Source organism: Gymnoscopelus braueri (genome assembly GCF_963280865.1).
Source record: "Gymnoscopelus braueri genome assembly, chromosome: 4".
NCBI lineage: Eukaryota > Metazoa > Chordata > Actinopteri > Myctophiformes > Myctophidae > Gymnoscopelus > Gymnoscopelus braueri.
Genome location: NC_137605.1, coordinates 41,872,002 through 41,891,661, shown reverse-complemented (window position 1 = coordinate 41,891,661; position 19,660 = coordinate 41,872,002). Strand labels below are relative to the sequence as shown.

The following is a 19,660-nucleotide window of genomic DNA, read 5'->3' as shown; positions in this document are numbered from 1 at the left end:
GAGAGAGAGAGAGAGAGAGAGAGAGAGAGAGAGAGAGAGAGAGAGAGAGAGAGAGAGAGAGAGAGAGAGGACGTTTTACCTGCTCTACGTCAGTTGATTTAACATAGGGGCGGGGCTATGAGGCTTGTTCAGGAACCCCTAAACCAATCAAAATCGCCCGTTGTGTTTCCTTGTTTACATATCATCAGGTGTACCAGTAACCACTTTTACAGCGCATTGTGCCTCGTTCTGCAAACTTTTTCTACACATGGCAAATGGACCTGAATCATAACATAAACTTGGGTTTGCTGGTGTATTGTTGAGCTGTGGTGGATGTTTTCAGGCTGTGCCAGCTTTAATCCGCGGGGGGCCACATCGGTTTCTCTCTCTAATCGTCTTCCTTTGAGTCTCGATCCCACATAGATTCACCTGCACAAACTAGAAAGTCTTGTTTCTCAAGCAAGCTCTCCCTGGGAAACACCATGGACCTGGACAGGTAATATCTTCTTCTATAAGATTCCGTTATCTGTTTGAGAGGGATAGATTTGAATCAATAGCGATCAATAGGTTTTACAATATGTCTCAAATTACTAATTTTCTTATTGCATTACCTAATTTACCTGAAATCAAAAATAGTCATTTTTCTTTTGCCTCTCAGGTTTATTGCACATATAGGTAAGATGCCTTTTAAAAGTGAAAAATTGTATACTATTTAAAAAAAATATGTAATACTTTATTATGCTAAGAATTGTTTAATAGGTAAAATCCCATATTTGTGTCCTTATGGTTTTAGTCCTGCTTCTTAACCTTGCAGAGTAATAGCATTGTTGGACAGAAACGTTACCTTTAATAGTTGGATAGTTTCTCTTGTAATCACTAACTACTCAATGAATAATTGTCAAGACATAGACAAGACAAATTGATTTTTTTGCAACTTGAATGTGCCTTGGTTCAAATGGGGATATGAACAATTATTTCCAAAGTTAAAAGAGATCCTACTATACATGAACACATCTCACAGGGAGGGCAGCTGGATAGAAGTCTGGTGAGAAACTGCCTGGGGCAGATACGGTGGCTTGGCAGGCGTGCCCTCTTTAATGACAGATACGCTTAGTAATAATAACACACCTCATGGACTCTCTCTCACCATTGTTAATATTTTTCAGTAAACGGTTAGTGGTGGTGGTGCCAAATGAGACGTCATTGCCCTCTAGAAGAGTGTTCAGCACTGAGGATGAGGCGTGGAAGACCTATCTGGAGAACCCTCTGACAGCTGCCACCAAGGCCATGATGAGCATCAATGGAGATGAGGATAGTGCAGCCGCTCTGGGTCTGCTCTATGACTATTACAAGGTGTGAAACAACGAAAGCACAATTTATACAATTTTGGTTGAAGACCAGAACGTTTGACGAACGACACAGTAGTATGAGAAAGTATGAATTAGTTCTATAATTTTAATGAATATAAATAGAGGGATATTTATTATAATAATAAGAAGGATGGCATCAACCATCAATTTCTCATCATGTCACTTACTACTGTGTGTGTGTGTGTGTGTGTGTGTGTGTGTGTGTGTGTGTGTGTGTGTGTGTGTGTGTGTGTGTGTGTGTGTGTGTGTGTGTGTGTGTGTGTGTGTGTGTGTGTGTGTGTGTGTGTGTGTGTGTGTGTGTGTGTGTGTGTGTGTGTGTGTGTGTGTGTGTGTGTGTGTGTGTTCAAAGGTTCCTAGAGAGAAGAGACTGATAGCCAGCACCACTAAACACACAGACATGGCTCCTGCAGGGGCAGATCATTCTGGGGACTACACATTGCTGGACGACCGTCTTCATGATCTCATGCCTGTGAACCTCTCTGTAAATGGTTCCACTACTACAGCAGAACATCAGGGCGCAAAGTATGGAATTAGTGGGCCAACAGGAGAGGTCAGAAGAGGAGTTGGAGTGTGTGTGGGGGAGAGTGCGATCACAGCTCTTGTCAAGACAGAGGGTCACACATCCACACCGGAATTTATGAACTCCTATTCAGGGGGTTCCTGCAGAACAGAAGGGAGAGAGCAGATTAGGATGATCTATGAACAAAACCATTACAATATGTCCGTCCCTGGTTTCTTGAAAGATGAGCTGAGAAGCACCCCAGTCAACACCTTTGAGGACTCGTATTGTGGAGCAGGAGAGGTGAGACGAGAAGGAGATGGATACCGTGACAGTAACATTGAGGGTACAGTGATCACTCAGTTTCCGCACCTTACTGTGGTGCTCCTTTTTAACTTAAATATTATATACTTGTTTCGCAGAGATACCAATCAAATCCTTCACCAGAGGTCGATGAATTATACTACAGCCAACCAGGGTACGTCAGACATTTTTCGTATCCAGAAACCAATGCAATAGAGCTGCATTTGACATTTCACAGATATAGACCTATGCGTACGGTCTCCACTTTCTAGTTGTGATGATTTTATTTCATACTTCCTTTATAATGCAAAATGCATGTTAACTCATGCTTAATGATTTCCCCTCAAAAGTTATACTAAAACATGTTCTTATTTACTTTCAGTTCAACTTTCCAGTACTCCCTGGAGGCCAGTATGTCCCTGCGCCAGCGTCAAGCAGAGGGGCCCATGGCATACCTGAACAAGGGTCAGTTCTATGCTGTGACGTTGAGTCAAACTGGAGTCAGAGCATGCCTGCATGATTCAGGAAGCAAAGTGCGGATGAGTGGATCGCTGCCATCACCCAGGGCTGATAGGAACCCATGCGCCATGGGAGTCTCTGAGATGTCACAGCAGAGTGCTGTACAGGTGAGGCAGGGAAAGGTACATAATGATTAGAGAAGGTGAAGACTACTGACAATATGTATAATAATTATACATTGCCTTTAAAAATGCAGACTCTTCACCGCATTATGGTTAGGTTTACAACACCTGTGATTAATAGAATGGTTCTATTTAATATATCTATTGACGTTTATTATGCCGTTTCTACTACAGAGTGTTATTATGGTGGTCTTTGGTGAGGAGAAGGGTAGAGATGAACAGCTGAAGCATTGGAAATATTGGCATTCTCGCCAGCACACTGCAAAACAGAGGGTCCTGGACATTGGTAAGATCAGTCACTGTCATCCTCCATTTTAACATTGTTGAATGCAAAGCTTGTTTTGCAGAAAAAACCACTGTACCAGAATCATCTCTGGAGTTGAGTAGTTAAGTGGTATAACAGATGGGGAATACGGAAAGAGCCTAGAATGGCATCCGGCCCCGGGTGGGGAACGTCAAGAGGTAGATAATCATACCAACACACAGAAAGAGACAGCAGGTGACAAACATACAGGAAGGTCCAAGTGAAGGCCTCAGTGTTTTCCTGGGGTGAAACCTGACACACTAGAGACAATTTGAATAACGGTCTAATCCAGATTCCCTTAAAAGCCCCAAGGAGCAGTCAGCCGCTGGATTGCTATTTGAATAGACGTTAACGGGAGAAATAGGCAGGGGCCTGGGGCCATTATGATCAAAGACAGACAGGCCTTAACTTGTGGTAGTGAACAGACTGGAATGGAATGAATTGCTGGGTGTCAAACACTGTTGGGAGTGCATTACATGTGGCATGTTTTCGATAAAGCTAGGTAGAATGTAATGAGTGGATTACATGCCCTCATGGTCAAAACTGGAGTGTCGGGATTTAGTGAAGTGCATCAAATTGTCTTTTATCCTTGTCTAGGCATATCTGGATTTGTAATTGAGAGTTTTTTTGCTGGTCTTTCAATTTAATTTGAGTTAATGCGCCATCATACGTAGTGTTTTCAAAGGATGTGGCATCACAAAGATACATTTGAGAATTTAAATTAAACTTGATGGTGAATTTGCAAAAAAACTAACAAAAAAACGGTTCTATAATCAAATTCCTAACATCCTCTGTCATCTGGTCTTGTTATCTGAGAATTTGTTCTTTCGAGGCAAGTAAATAGTGAAGTGTGTTTGTGCATAGATCCCTGATCCCTGAAATGTAAAAAGCAGGGCTGATGACAAATGTATGTCTAATACCTCGATTCTTGCTTCACCTACAGCTGACTACAAAGAGAGCTTTAACACAATTGGAAACGTTGAGGAAATTGCCTACAATGCTGTCACCTTCACATGGGACATCAATGAAGAAGCCAAGGTAAAAAACAAACAGATAAATAACATTTAAATGTTCCATGTCTAAAAGTACCTAAAAGTGAAATGTACTGATGGCTACTTTACACTCTTCGAGGTAACTTGGATGCATTATCCACATGACCTTGTTACATGAAAGATGGACATGTCTTTCATTCTATGGTGTGTGTGGCATAGAGGTTATGGAGTTCATTGTACTTCACTTTGCTGAGCATATGCCATTTCCACCCATCCTCCTCCTTATTGTCTTCTAGGACAGAGGGAATGGTATGTTGTTTTGTCTTTGGTCATTACTGGGACCCCCAGTCCTAGATGCACTGGGTATACAGCAACAGCATAAAAGAACTGCTCAGATTACACCAATGTAAAGGTGGTTACTCACAAAACAATGAAGATGAAGAACAAACAAAGTTCGTAGACACAAGGACACACACAACTCAAGCCATGGAGGATTGTGGCTCCCATTTAACCCTAGTGTTCCTCAAACGCACCCAGAGAACTAATTGCAGCCTTAAATTTGTTTGGTATACACCTTCTCAGTAATGTAACAACCTATAGCAGTGATGGTGATCTAGTTAAATGTTATGTTTACTTAGTTACATTGAGGCATACAAGCCTCACCATGTATCCCTCAGTAAACATATTTAAGCGAATCACTGGTAAATAAGCTAAGTGGCAAGTGCTTTGACATACAGTACGTTAGGTGTTGATATTCACATTAGTGGCCTTGATAAATATTATGTCTAAGTAAAATGGCCCTGTGGGCTCTGTATTGTTTTTTTTGTTATGAACCTTGCTGTTGTGCATCTGTTGCGTTCACGCACACACGTCTCTCTCTCTGTATTTCTTTGTCTCTTTGTCTCTCTCTCCCTTTATTTTATCTTGACTTGGACTCTATAGGCCACAAACAGCGAAGCGCAGAGGTCACTGTCATTAGAGACGTTTTCAAATGTGTGTGTGTGTATGTTCTGTCACGAAGAGGCTTCTGTCTCCAAAATTAATTGGGCTCCCAATCAGGCTATAACGAGCTGTGATACAAAAAGGATGCTTGGGGGAGGAAGGATGAGTTTGGTTTTTCATTTTAGCTGGGCTCAACTGTTGCCAAGCAACAATCATTGGCATTAAAGCCGAGCATGAAATGTGTTGGTTGTGGTGTACAATTGCTTGTTGCAGCCTGGCTGGTGTTGTGTTTGTGCGTTTTGTTTGTGCTAGGTTGAATCATGGATAACACTCTTGCAGTGTTTTATTATTTAGGTGGGCAACTGAATGCTCTCGCAAAAATATTGTGCATATTTATGCAGATACACATTCCTACATACACACAAACATACCCACGCACACCACAACATCTAGTGCTGTGGGTGAAATGAATTTTATGAAGGTGTGTAGGAGGGTTATTTGTGCTCCAGGTCTTTTTCAGCTATCAACCATCACCGTTGCAGGCTCTGACATGATGTTGTTGCTACTCTGTAGTGGGAAAAACATTTTGAGCTGTGCTGAAGAATCTCAACCGTTATCTGTCCCTGCAGATGTGTTGCCAGGGCTGTTTTACCTGTTCAACTGGAAATGTTGTTAGGAGTTGTTTTGTAGGTTGTGGTGGCTTGGCAGAAAACAAGAAATTGCATCATGCAGTAAGGAAATATAAACTATCATGGTTTAGATTTCCAATACTGCGTGACATTTCTTGCATTTCAGCATTTAAAAAAATAAATTGTCATGTCATATTTAAGATTCATACTGTTCCCCCTGTTGCTGTTACATCCTTTTAAAAGATGCAATATAGCTTCTAGACAAGCCAGTGGAGCTGCGTATTCATTGTATTTCATTATTGAAGGGAATAGAACCTATTTATCACCAATATGTATAAAGTATAAAGTAATAACTATTCCTGGAACTATTATAACTCCAATAAAATTTTTGAGTGAGAAAAAATTTGGTCACATCTGCTCTACCATCCAAAACTTTGCTTACTGATTGGAATTAAACTGTTTAGTAAAGTTATATTCATGAATCAAGAATTGAACTATTGAAGCCTTTTATGATATGATTTTAATGGCATAACCTGAGGTGGAGAGACTCTGGCTACGCATTGGCTAACCTACTTAACCCCATTAAGACATCTAATGAACCAGGCCACAGCTGACCAGAGAGCAAACATTACGCTACAATGCTTTAGATCAGGCTTCCTGGTTTTCAAACGGCTACATGCGGCTGGTGTGTTCCACATCTGGTTAGTCATCTCAGAGCCAGACTGCTGCTGTAAAACCCACTGAGCCTGTGCTGATGCCAAGACGGATAAGCAGTGGAGGGTTTGCTTTTACCACTCATGTTTGAAGTGAGTGACAGTGGTACCCTGGGTTTGGCTTACATATTATAAAGTTAACTAAAGGGGTGCATTTAAAGTCCAGTTCACACCGACGATTCGCGACGCAACGAGTGGCAATTTGCAATCCCTTTACAACGTTGTAAAACTGGATAGTCATTGGCAGAGCCAGTTAAGTTTAATTCGGGGTGCTGAGGGTGAGCTTAGTATTTGGGGTCGCAATTCCAGAAATTCAACAATTCCGTTTTAGGGGGACGGTCCTTTCGTGCGTCACCCAAATTACCTCTTGATTTAGACCAGGTTTTTGATTGATTGATTGATTGAATACTTTACTAGTCAGAAATGTAAACGGCACAAGGTACAGTCAGACATTTAGGACACATTGACACAAAAAAATCCTTATTTCCATTGTGGTCCTACCAAGAGCTGTCAAGAGTTAAGAGTTCTTCATTGCTAAATTCTTGACTGATTCATTTTTGGACCATTTAGTTTCAAAAACAACAACCAACTCCTAATGCTTCTTTCCTACATCACTATACAACTCCAAATGCTCTATCAATCATCATCAATTGTACAATAAAACAACAACAAAGTATTCGTCTTTGAGAAGGGCCGTTTTCTTTTTTTGGAAACAAAAACAAAACACTTTCGGTCAACATCTGTTAGTCTTTATCTTAATAAAACGGGGAGATGGTGCCTTTGGTCTTACCTTCATTTTAAAGTTAACTACAGGTGTGCATTTCATAATAATTGTAATAATTCTAACACAAAAACACCACAACACAATCCATTCCCTTTCCTCTTAGGTGTTTATCTCTGTGAACTGTCTGAGCACGGACTTCTCCTCCCAGAAGGGTGTGAAGGGAATGCCTCTTATGATTCAGATAGACACCTACAGCTACAACAGCCGCAGTAACAGGCCCATCCACAGGGCCTGTTCTCACATCAAGGTCTTCTGCGATAAGGTGAGAGACCAACTATCGATGGCACTCTATTGAATATGATCATTTGTTTTATCCAAAGGTGAAAATTTGTAATTGATTGCTTCTATTTAGGAATAAAATGTTCACATGCTCAGTTACTGTAGTCTTTTAGCCCTGCTAGTAGTGGGGCTTTAAGGACGGCTACCAACGGCCAGTCAGTCAGTCTATCTGTCCGTGTCTGTGAGTCCCTCTTAAAAACGATGTACTGGCTGGATTGCCATGGAACGTTCTGTGCACCTTCATAGACGTACTAAGGGCCCTTACTAATTTATTGAAGATGAATCCTATTTGAGTGACCTCATGTCCTATCCTATAGTCTTAGCACCACCCTCAGGCCAAAATATCAACTTTTCACACAAGACATCTCATCATAATATAAACAGATTCCAGGATGAATCCTACTGATTCTTCTTCTTAAGGAGCAGCACAGACTCTTGGGGCTGCAGGCAGGGCTTTTAGACAAGGCCTCTTTCACTTTCTTTTTAGTCTTATTTTGTAATTAATATGGCCACATCTATGCTTTTCATAGGGGGCTGAAAGAAAGGTGCGTGATGAGGAGAAAAAGCAGTTAAGGAAGAAGTCAAAAGGTGAGAACAGTATGGAGTTTACATGACTCTCTAAAAAATGTTATAGTAATTCTGATTCACCACTAACCCTCTATACTGTAGTTGACCGTAGTCTCCCACAGTGGTGTGTCCAGGGGGCAGCTTGAGGTGGAATGGGCCAGCCCTGGAATCTGACCAGGTTCCACCCATTACACACTTTTTGGATTCAGAAATACACTGAGTTTTTCCACAGAGAAAAGCCTAGTTTTACGAGCGTCTGAACATTTGTGACAGCAATGACGGATTAAGTGTTTGCTAAATGCGATGGTTGTGGCTTCTGGTACTCTACTGTAGTATAGAGTATTCAACACGCATCTACGTGTAATAAATAAAAGTTATAATCATGTTAGTAGTTAAAGCTAATAATATATGGTTTGAGACAAAAATGGTAATTGCTATTACGACGCATGTGCGTTTGTATGTGTGCACAGTGCGCACGCTCATACTTCAGTCCATCCCTGCATAAAGGGTTGTTCACACCATGCACTATAACCATAACTATATCGTTCACCATTGTCTTTGTTAGAGTTGTGGTGTGGACTCTGCCATCCACCTGAGTTAGAACGATAAAAAAAAAAAAATCTTTATAATTTTGTTATCGTTATAGTGCTTGGCGTGAGTGGTCCTTAAGTCAGTGCCCCACTTGGGCTACCGCAACACAGTCCAAAAAGTCTGGACACGCCACTGGTCCCCCAGGGCTCCACTTGATGCTCAAATCTTTCCCTCAAGAACAAAGAAATGTCATAAAAAAGAAAAGTGGGAACAAAACTTGTAGGGTTGGAAATGAATGCGCATTTTTCTTTTGACCAGGGAAAAATGGCAACCCAGTGCCAATGTCTTCCATGAAGAAGCCCGACAGCACTCTGTTCAAAACCATGACGGACCTGGACTCCCAGCCTGTCCTCTTCATTCCTGATGTCCACTTTGGAAACCTGCAGCGAGCAGGGCAGGTGAGGGAGCACTCATTAACAGTCTCTCATGCAGAGAAACTTACACATTATGCATACAAACACACACATGTCAGACAAAATGGAGCCCTGGATACCGCATCAGGATCCAACATTGCATTGTGTTTCACGTCTTCTTTCACTCCTTTTGTAGGTCTTTGCCTTTAACACAGAGGAGGTTGAGAGAAAGAGGTGAGCGGCATCGTTTTGATATCAGTAATTTGCTCACAAGTCTGTGATATAGTATGCTATGCACCTCATCTCAGTCCACCATCCTTTCACATTCTGCTGATTTAAAATAAAAAATAAACTCTTGATAACATCACTATGCACATTTTGCATGCTGTTTCGTTAAATGGGTTTTGATGATTTAATGCTCTCTGTTCCATACCAGTATATCTTCAGTAATCATCAGAAATCACAGCAGCATGAAATTGCGTGTCCATATCATGCCTGTATGATTTAGTACCATCATCTCACAGCATGACAGGTTTGGGCTGAGAGATGTTAGACACCGCGAATTTATACGTTATTATTGAAAAAGAAAAGCACTCAATTTTAAAATGTTCATCGTTCTTCTGTCTTAAGAGCGATCGTCTAATTCACGCTATTGTGACAGATCTACATGGGAAGACAAAGGGCTGTTTGTCTTTGACCACAGCAGATTGTGAATGTTCATTGATATAGGCTGAACTGTTTTAAGATCATAGGAGTGTCATGTTTCAAAGGTAAAACTCAGTGGTGTGCCTCCTCCTTTCTTTTTAACTGTGTGTGTTTCCTCTGTTTCAGTAGCATTGCAGTCAAGCGGGCCTCATGCCGTACTGAGGAAGCTCTCTGTCCAACAAACCCAAAGAGGTCCAAAGCAGAGATTGCAAGGAAAGGTCTGTGAATATCCCTTGACCTTCATCACTCATGCTTAACTGTAAAACATTTTAATAAATATACAGGTGCACTCACTGTAAATTCACCTGATTATCAGGTGATAATCAGGTGAATTTGTTAATCAACTAATGCTATTTGTCAGAAATCCAATCCAGAGTCTACCCCAGCATGTTGAAGCACGTTTCACCAATCCAACAGCACATCATCCAATGAAGTTGCAGGACAGATTATTAGAACCACAAAATACATGTGCATTCACACACGATTTTGGTTGCTGGAAGCCAGGTGGAAAAATATTACACCAAAGATTATAGGCCTAAAGTTCGTGTATAAAGGCTACGTGCCGGTTAACAAAAAATAATTGCAATATGCAAAACATGTGGGTCAAAATTAAAGTAATCTAATAATAAACTAATACACAAGTAAACCAAGAATCTAATAATAAACTTAGAACCTATCACCAGCCTGTACATTGAAACTATACACACTATAGGATGCCAGGTCAACAATGACCTGGCATCTGTCTACATAACATGCTATCTGTCTACATAACATGCATCTGTCTACATAACATGCTATCTAGCTACAAAGATAGATAAGGCGATGGAGATAGTGACATAGCATGTGAGCTAATGCTACAAAGAAATCTGCTTCTTTGACCAAAGAGAGAGAACAAGAGACCTATATGTTACCATTACTGTAGTCTCGCGTAGCCAGACAACTATTCCACAATCTCTGAATGCTATATAGAGTCTGGAACTACAACTCCCGAAATCCGAGAGAGGAAGCTGGCATTTCCGTTCACGAAAATATATTTAAAAAAAATCTTTACATTTTATTATTTTATTTCCATTTCTGCTAAGCAGCAAGCTAAATATATATACTTAGATTATTTGTATTTATATTAGGGTAAATTTGCTCGACTGTAAAGACGAAACGGAAGTGGGGAGGAGGCTTCATATCCGGTTTATATTCTAATCATGATCAGAGCTTCCGAGTCCCAGACTGTATGACCGGAAACATTTGAAAATTGTGGGAGGCAACAGTCTGGCCACGCGAGACTACCATTACTGTAACAGGAGAGATAGAACGAGAGACCTATACCTCAGAGGTGTGGACTTGAGACTTTGACTTGAGACTCGACTTGGACTCAAGTCACAAATTTGATTGCTTTAGACTTGACTTGATCAAATAAAAAAAAGACTTGCAACTCGACTTGGACTTTAACGCCAATGACTTTACTCGACTTGAGCCCCAATGACTTGTGACTTGACTCGACTTGCAAAACAATAACTTCGTCCCACCTCTGCTATCTGGTATGCATTATTATTATTTGATTTCTTTCTTTCTTTCACCCCATTCTTCACCAGTTCTGCTGTATGTGAGGAAGGAGTGTGATGAGGTTTTCGACGCCTTAATGCTCCGGTCCCCAACCCTCGAAGCCTTGATGGAGGCAGTGAGTTGTGCTAATTGACTTTAGTTTACCTAGAGTGCAATATAGTGTGGATGTGCAGTTTTTGTTCAGATATAACTTGTTACATTTCAGGGACATTGATCTCGTCTAGCACAACATCTTCCTATTCAATTACTTATTTCATTACTAATGACAGTCGGTCAGGTCCCCGTTTCAACATCTTTAAAATGCATATTACGAATAGAATAAACAGTGACATTGTGTTTCTCACAGATCTCGCAGAAATATGCTGTGCCCTTTCACAAGATGTCCAAAGTTTACACAAAAAGCAAAAAAGGGTGAGAAAGAGACATTATTCACATAGACCAAAAGTAAAGACATCGCTCTCTGTTGCTTTTACTTTTATCCATGTCTTTATGTGCATCTCTTTAATCTCTCCAAGGATCTTGGTAAACATGGACGACAACATCATTGAAAATTACTCCAACGAAGACACCTTCATCCTGGCTATAGAGAGCTCTGCAGACTCATTGCGGGTCACTCTGTCAGAAATCTGATTATAGAGGCCCTTGATGGTGTATGGATGCTAGCCACAAAAATTCAAGAACTTGAATATTTCTGTAGTTTCTTAAAGAAATTACAGAAATATATTACTTTTACATTCAAGACCATTTCCAATGTGGTCAATGCGTCTGTGATGTTTCATTAGAAGAATTTTCAACTTCATGCCAATACTCTATGTGCTTACCAAAATGTAATCCCCCTGAGAAAGGACTCTTTGTCAACTCCTCTGATGAGTCATATTGTAGGGCTATTCAGGTCTTCAGTGATTGGAATTCAGCTTGTATCAAAAGAACCCTCCTTCACATTTACTTTTCACATTTCTTGTTATTAAGTTTGTACTGGAGGGGCATGAAACATAAAATCTTCAACCTGCTTCCTTTACTCTCTGCCACTGCATACTTTATTTATTGCAGCCAATGGCAAAATATTTTGTTATTTATGTTCACATCTGTTTTCTTCTCTTTCATTGTGCATTTCGATTTTATTTTAAATTCAAGCTCAATATTATCTCCAGGATAATATAAAATGTTATGGTTACCTTCTTGTGCAGTTATTGTCTTATATCTGGTTAGAGAGACTAGTTGTTACAATCTGTTAGGGGAAGTCGAGCCCTAACTGGTCTTTACGGTCTGTGGCTATTGGACATTACCAATGCTAACAGTGCAACATTAGCCATACTAGCAATAATACCCAGTGTTTACACCTAGTTCCCAGTGTTTACATGGGAGCAATCTCTATGAAAGTATCTGAAAGCTTCTCAAGTATTTACCACTTTGTTACATGTTTTGTATAGTCTCTTTTAAATGATTCAATAAATCTAGTTTTATATACAGCTTTTTGTCCCTGATTCGGGATTTGTTGTGGTGACTTGCATCTATTTAAGGTAGACAATAAAACCATTGGAAGAACACCTTTCTCTTTCTAGGGTGTGGCAAATGCTCTTAAAATAGAAAGAGCTCCACTATCGGACTAGCATCCAATGCATCTTATAAACATGATATTACATGACTGAATTCCCTTTCTGCCTAGTCTCACGTAGCCAGACAACTATTCCACAATCTCCGAATGATTTATTGCGTATGGCCGGAAGCATTTGAAAATTGTGGGAGGCAACAGTCTGGCCATGCAAGACTACTTTCTGTCTAACTGAGTACCAGTACATTAAAGCTTACTGCCATGGCCTTCACTTTTGACATGCTACAATGGGATTCACAATCCCACTCTAGAGTGTTTTGTAATCACAGTCAGTGCTAATAAAATTGCCTAGATTATGCAATATATAAAGACTAGTGCACAAACATTGCTGATTTAATTCTTAATTTTCAAAGCTGACCCAAGAAACAGAATCCTGTGTTTAAAAAACAAACTACTGTCACTACATACAGGATATCACACAAAACCTACAGAATACAACAATTACAAACATTTTGTTCAACAGATAGTAATTGTACAGAATACAATTATACGATACTGTTTTCATTTTTATTTGGCACTGGATTACAAGATGCTACTGTGTTTACTAGAAACTAGCCGGTCAGTCATCTCCCATTGGCAGAGACTTAAGAGGCCAGTCTATGATATCAGTACAGCATGCAGCTGTGACACACACAACTAACTTGGGAGAGATTGGGGATCGTATCTCCATATTTGGGCATAATGGACAACTTCAAATTTATAGAAGTTACACCTGATGCAGATTAAAAGTAAAACAAGGATGAATATAAAAGCAATACAATGAGACAATGAAATTGCGGCAGTTGTGTTATTCAATGAACCCCCTGTGTGTCTGGAATAAAGTTTGAATTGAATTGAATTGAACTCAGTTGTTTCAATGTGGATGATGTTTGTCTTTACAAAACAGCTTATTTACGTCTAATAACTGAGTGGCTTCCATGTGGATCTCGGACTTCATGTGGATTTTCTATGACGTCAGTACTGTGACACCAGTCATCTCCATGTTTGGGCAAGGTTTCTGCCCAATCCGACTTTCCAGTATAAAACACAGTACAGTTCTGAAGGTTAGTCATTACTAACAGAGCTCTCTTGGAACCAAAATAAGGAAATAATTAATGTCCAGCATTTCTACAATATAAAAGAAAGTAAGGTCAATGTCAGGATTCCTGGATGGAGTACGGTGTGACTGCAATTTGGGAGAGAAAAGAAACCCCATTGCTTCTATAACAGCTGGAGTTCTGTTCTTCACTGGTTGGTGGATTATCATTGATGCAGCAGTTCAGTACCCAAATCAGGAAGAGTTCCTTCATGCCTATCACACATGTGGAGTCATCGCTACGGTGGCATTTTTCATGATAAATGCTGTATCAAATGCCCAGGTAAAAGGAGACAGCTACAATGAAGGATGCATAGGACCGACAGGTGCTCGTATTTGGATGTTCATCGGCTTCACACTATCTTTTGGCTCCCTCATTGCCTCAATGTGGATCCTGTTTGGAGGCTTTGTAGCGCTTCTAAAACCTGTCGTGTACCCTGGTGTTGCGGTTTTCTTCCAAAATGCCTTCATTTTCTTTGGGGGTTTGGTGTTCAAGTTTGGACGTACAGAGGAACAGTGGTAGAAGTGTGGACTGTCTGTGTTGTACATTGTTATACACTCTGCTTTCTGTATTGTATAAGACAATACGCTTTAGTGTTTAATCACCTTATATCACTTTTATTTTTTTGCTTTCAGATTAGTATCAACACCTCTGCCGCCCTGACCCTCAACGCAGGAGCCCCCTGTGCCCTGAGCACCCTTCTCTACCCTCCACTGCTTGGCCACACACACGTCCAACTTAATTGGTCAAGTTAGCTGACGACACAACAGTGAAAGATACTGACGCCGATGAGAGCCTACAGGAGGGAGGTGGCATACCTGACACAATGGTGGCCAAGAGACCTAGCCCCAAATGTCGACCAGTCCAAAGAGCTGATCGAGGGCTATACAGGAAAACACGTGCAGAGAGCACACCCCCATCTATATCGATAGCACCGCAGATCAGCAACTTGGTGTCCACATCACTGAGTAACTCACCCGGGACGGACATCGACCAAGTTCTGAAGACACAACACGCAACAGTTACACCTCTATTACCTCAGGCAACTGAAGAAGTTTGGTATATGCCCCAAGGTCCTATGGGCCTTCTACAGAAGTACCACTGAGAGCACCATGTCTGGCTGCATCTGCACTTAGTGTGGGAACTGTACCGATCTCAACAGAAAAGCAGTGCAGAGGATCCTGCTTTCCTCCATTCAGGACATAGTGTCAGCAAAGCTTGCAGGCTTATCGAAGGTTCTAGCCACCCCAACCATGACTGTTTGTTTCAGATGCTACCAAGTGGCTTTGTAGCCCTAGAGCCATTGCCAGTAGATAGCTATAGCTATAGCTTCTTCTGGACAATTAGGCATATGAATGATCTGATCAAAGAAAAGAAAAATAGGACTGGGAAACCTGTCCTCTTGTGTCTTGCCTCTAGGGGATCAGAGGTAGCCTGTGGGTTGAATATTGCCAAGGATACTGGCAAAGGTCACTTTACAGCTGTCTCTTATGACCCGAGGTGTGCGGTGCCGAATGGCAATTCGGATGGACCGACGCTTTCCGAGAACCGAACAACCACACATATCAGGAATATGTGTATCTAATTCTCAGTATGTTCGGGAGATTGTAATCATTAGCTTCCCTGATTGACCAACCCAAATCGCCAGCTTCACGGATTGGCTTCACGTCACGTTTGCGCCGCATAGCCAATATAAATGGAACGACTTGCATCGTTCCCATCATGCATCGCCCCAAGTAGGCCAGCACCTGGAGGAGTAAGAACCTTGCACCTAAAAGCACCATAAGTGCGGTCAAACTGTTCTCTATTGATTATTCCTTTTTTCCCCTGTTAAATATTTTCTAGACTATATACTAGATCTAGTTCTAGGGATCTAGGTTAATGTGCTCTCCATAGGGGCATGTTACGTTTGTGATGCCCATCCACCGTTCACCATCCACCCATAAGGCAATTTTTAAATGAAAGATGTTTACGATTATGATTGAAGCTCCAACAATGGAACCAAATAATTTCACTCTTGTGTACCTGTACACAAGACATAACAATAAAGAAACCTTGACTTCATGTTGCCAGTCCATGATGTCAATCACCTATTATGTACTTATGACATGACTCCAAAGCTTGATCTCAGCCTGATCTGAGTGCCATTGAATTCCATTATAATAAATTAAAGTTAAAAATGTCAAAATGTATAAAACTTGTGAAAATAAATGTGTGGAGTTAACTACTTCCTTGGCCTACTGGCATTGCAAACCAAGAACCATTATGCTAAATGACTGAAGAGACCCGATATGGGGAATCTCTTATGATCGGACAGAACCACTATAAAGAGCCCAGTGGGTAGCCCGCTGGGCACAGCAGGTAGCCCACCAGGTAGAGCCCCTGAGAGCAGGGGATTACACGTTATCCATGAAAATAGTTTTGTAAATATTTTATGGCGTTTGGTTTTAGCACCATTACATAACGGTGACTGACATGGGAAAAGGAGAGTTATCATTGTGATGCCGCTTGAAACTTCAAGTAGGCTACTATGTTACTTCCATTGAACCAAGCCGGAACACAATCGATTGATTGATCGTAACATGCTCTGAAAATGCACTTGGGCTTGAAATGTATTGCCCCATTCTATTTTATACAATATCTACAATATCAGTAATTATTGTCTATAATACACCTAACTCAAACATTTTAATACTGATACTCTACGTATAGTTTTATAATAATAACAATAACAACAACAATACTGCTACTACTAATAATCTTATAAAAATAGAATAATAATAATAATGATGATATAAGTGGAAAACAATGAACCAGTTACATTTCACCTCAATTATATGGTTTCTAAATGCAATCATTCCAATACTAAGCACTGACTTGCTTGAGAACAGCTATGTGGAGTGTGGACTAGAATATTCAATACTCAGTAGTCCCATCTGGTGGACTTGCAGCACATTACAACGTTGACCCGATTGCCTTTGAACACCATTACCATCAATACCATGAGATCAGCACCACATGCAAGATAAAAAAATAAGCTAACTAAACCCGCTTACATTATGCAATAAAACAGACCACATCAATGCTAGAGCACAAAAATTGCTGATTTAATTCTTGCTTTTTAAAGTCGACATCCTGTGTTCAAAAACTAGTCACTACATACAGGATACCATACAAAAGCTAAAAATGCAACAATTACAAACATTTTGTTCAACAGATAACAATTGTTCAGTATAAATTTATACAATACTGTTTTTTGTTTTTATTTGGCACTTGACAAGATGCTATTGTGTTTATCAGAAATGTTACACCTGACACAGCTTTAAGGTAAAACAAAAGGAGAAATACGATAAAAGCAATACAACGTGACACTAACATTGCAGCAGTTGTTTCAATGTGGATGACGACGTTCATCAATACAAAACAGCAGTTATTCAATACAAACATTCAAAAATGTTCCTAATTTTCAGTAACTCAAGTCACTTTGTCAGACACAGGGGTTTTAGGTACACTCAGTCAGGTTTGAGTTTCCCAGAACATCTTACTTAGCAAAGAAATTTTTCTCTTTTTTTTTCTCTACATAGATTCTTTTTTTTTAAATAAAAAAGAACCTTTGCCTATAATGACATGCCCAAAATAGGGTCACAGGATTGAAAGTGGCCAATATCAAGTTGACAAAGTTCATGTTAAAGCTAAAATGGGAAACCCAGCGCTGACGTGTGACCATCTCTAAGGAGGACAAAGTGAATTTTTTAAAACACTGAAATACTAGTAATATCTAGTAATACTTGGGTAAAATTTTCATTCATGCTAGTGGGATACTTAATCAGAATAGAGTGTGTAAAACATATAGTATGGAGGGACTATTGTCCATAATCACATGGTGGCCATTTTTCTACTAATTACGCCATACTAAAATTGTGAAATTGTGATATCAATAAACATAAATATCAAACATATCAGTCTACATTTCCCAAAAAGAAATGCATGTATTTAATTCAGTTTGACCAGAAGCAGGGATTAAACATAATCCCCAATGGCGATAAAAATGAATAACTAGAGGGGGGATATTAAAAGCTGAGGCATGGATCCCCGCCCCCCCCACAGCAAATCGAACCCTGATGATGACCATATACACATACAGTAGCTGGTTTAGAGCTGGACGGCGGCTCTGTCCTTAGTCACTGATATTGATATACACACATGCACATAAGTCACATGCATACATGTGGTTTAGTCCTAACGCTTATCCAGCTTATGAAAAACATGCGCCATTTATAACACCTAAAATGTATGTGAAGACATTTTGTCTGTTCATTCTTCACAAAATAAAATAGAAAATAAACAGATTTGCATGCGTGATATCCCCTAAAAATAATAATATTATTTTTTAAATAATACTTTGTTTTAAAATGTACAGTTTTTGGAGAGTTGGTCATTTAACAGAAGTTTTTTTTCATGTTTTATGTGCTTTGATTTATCTACACACCAGGAAAAGCTTTGAACAAATATTTGCAAGGAGTTGCTAGTTTTCTACTTTTCCTTCAGACAGAGGTCAGTTACAAACCGTAATTATATCATGTTTTCAAATCAAATGTTCAGTGATATGCAGAAACCCCATGAGAGGAGGTTTAGATGCAGGGCTGCTTTTTTATCCTTCATTACATCTGCGATCATTCACAAAGTCAAAACTATTCAAATGGGTGTACATACTTATACAACAGACAATATCAATTCAACGTTTTCTTCTTGACTCTTGAAATCCCAGCACGAAATATGAATAAAATGAGTTTGCATGTCAAGTTTGCAAAAACACAAACACAGTCTCACATTGGGGGGAAAAAGAAGAAACTAGAACCAGTTCTTTTTCAGAGAAAAGGACAAACATCAAAACTCCTTTTTGCAGGTTAAATAATCCCAACTAAAAAACTATGTCCTTTCATTCAACATCCCCACCCACCGCTATTATCATCATAATCATCTCTCTCTCACGTACTCCCCCATGTACACATTCTGACTATACACAACAAGAGCTCAGAGGACCCGGGTTGCCCCACTAGGAACTTGGTAGGGCACAGAGAACCAGGCGGATACCAAAAGAAGGACTCCAGTTCCTATACACACAACATACTGTAGGCCTTCTGTCTCATAGGCATGACATGCCTATGAGAAAACGGCAGGATCCAAGTCAACTACAATCTAGAGGCAGGAGCGGGTGGTGTTCTGGGGAATCCTTTGGGGGGTTCAGTCTCCACTTAAGAGGGATTTAGACAAATTGGTCTGAGAAGTGCTGGAGAATCTGGCTCCTGTGCTCTGCTTTCGAATCCTCAGTGCATATTTGAAGGCCTGTATTCCTCTTAATCATCATCATCCTCATCATCATCATCATTCTTCTGCTTCTTCTTCAGTCTTCTCCATGTGGAGGGTAAAGGCTATTTGAACTGATCCAAACAAGCACTGCAAAGGGTAATCTACAGTTAACAATCTGGTTGCATTGAATCATTTGTGCCACAGTGTTGGGCAGTGGTGGAAAAAGTACTAATTCTTTACTTAAGTAAAAGTCCAGAATTAAAAATGTACTTGAGTAAAAGTACAAAAGTATTGGCATCAAAATGTACTTAAAGTACCAGTAAAAGTACTAAACAGAGTACTTCTACATTGCAGTATTGATACTTTTTACCTAAGTAAAACATTTGAGTACTTTTTCCACCACTGCTCATGACACAAACAATATTTAGCTCCATGCAAAACAAACAGAGGC

At 40.1% G+C, this 19,660-nt stretch overlaps 3 protein-coding genes across 6 annotated transcripts in view; 2 read left to right on the top strand and 1 right to left on the bottom strand.

The window, feature by feature from the left end:
- Nucleotides 1-189: 189 nt before the first annotated feature.
- On the top strand, nucleotides 190-12,680 carry grhl2a (grainyhead-like transcription factor 2a). Of its 2 annotated transcripts, none has more exons than XM_080427686.1 (15): nucleotides 190-475; nucleotides 1,146-1,332; nucleotides 1,699-2,151; nucleotides 2,271-2,326; nucleotides 2,534-2,777; nucleotides 2,967-3,078; nucleotides 4,040-4,134; nucleotides 7,260-7,418; nucleotides 7,966-8,023; nucleotides 8,852-8,991; nucleotides 9,143-9,180; nucleotides 9,781-9,869; nucleotides 11,241-11,326; nucleotides 11,558-11,622; nucleotides 11,727-12,680. In XM_080427686.1, exons 1-15 carry the CDS (start codon nucleotides 462-464, stop codon nucleotides 11,839-11,841), a joined length of 1,911 nt encoding a protein of 636 aa, XP_080283812.1. In that variant the 5' UTR covers nucleotides 190-461; the 3' UTR covers nucleotides 11,842-12,680. The 2 variants fall into 2 exon arrangements, with proteins under 2 accessions (XP_080283812.1, XP_080283811.1); XM_080427685.1 differs by having other exon boundaries at nucleotides 9,778-9,869.
- A 995-nt stretch (nucleotides 12,681-13,675) lies between these two features.
- On the top strand, nucleotides 13,676-15,985 carry LOC308083880 (transmembrane protein 50A-like). The gene has a single exon (XM_080426291.1). It carries the CDS (start codon nucleotides 13,957-13,959, stop codon nucleotides 14,419-14,421), a length of 465 nt encoding a protein of 154 aa, XP_080282417.1. The 5' UTR covers nucleotides 13,676-13,956; the 3' UTR covers nucleotides 14,422-15,985.
- Nucleotides 15,986-17,662: 1,677 nt separating this feature from the next.
- The window catches only part of ncalda (neurocalcin delta a), a 79,549-nt gene continuing 77,551 nt past the window's right edge, over nucleotides 17,663-19,660 (bottom strand). For all 3 annotated transcript variants that reach the window (XM_080427589.1, XM_080427588.1, XM_080427590.1), the window contains one exon: nucleotides 17,663-19,356. The gene's annotated coding sequence lies outside the window, so the exon portion shown is untranslated. The remainder of the gene's footprint in view (nucleotides 19,357-19,660) is intronic.

What these genes read in the sequence shown, in the direction of transcription:
- grhl2a (XM_080427685.1), top strand. An exon ending in TTATACTACAGCCAACCAGG is followed by an intron (nt 2,327 to 2,533) that starts GTACGTCAGACA and finishes ATTTACTTTCAG; the next exon opens with TTCAACTTTCCAGTACTCCC. An exon ending in GTTAAGGAAGAAGTCAAAAG is followed by an intron (nt 8,024 to 8,851) that starts GTGAGAACAGTA and finishes TCTTTTGACCAG; the next exon opens with GGAAAAATGGCAACCCAGTG.
- LOC308083880 (XM_080426291.1), top strand. Translation starts at nt 13,957, where the DNA reads ATGTCAGGATTCCTGGATGGAGTACGGTGTGACTGCAATTTGGGAGAG.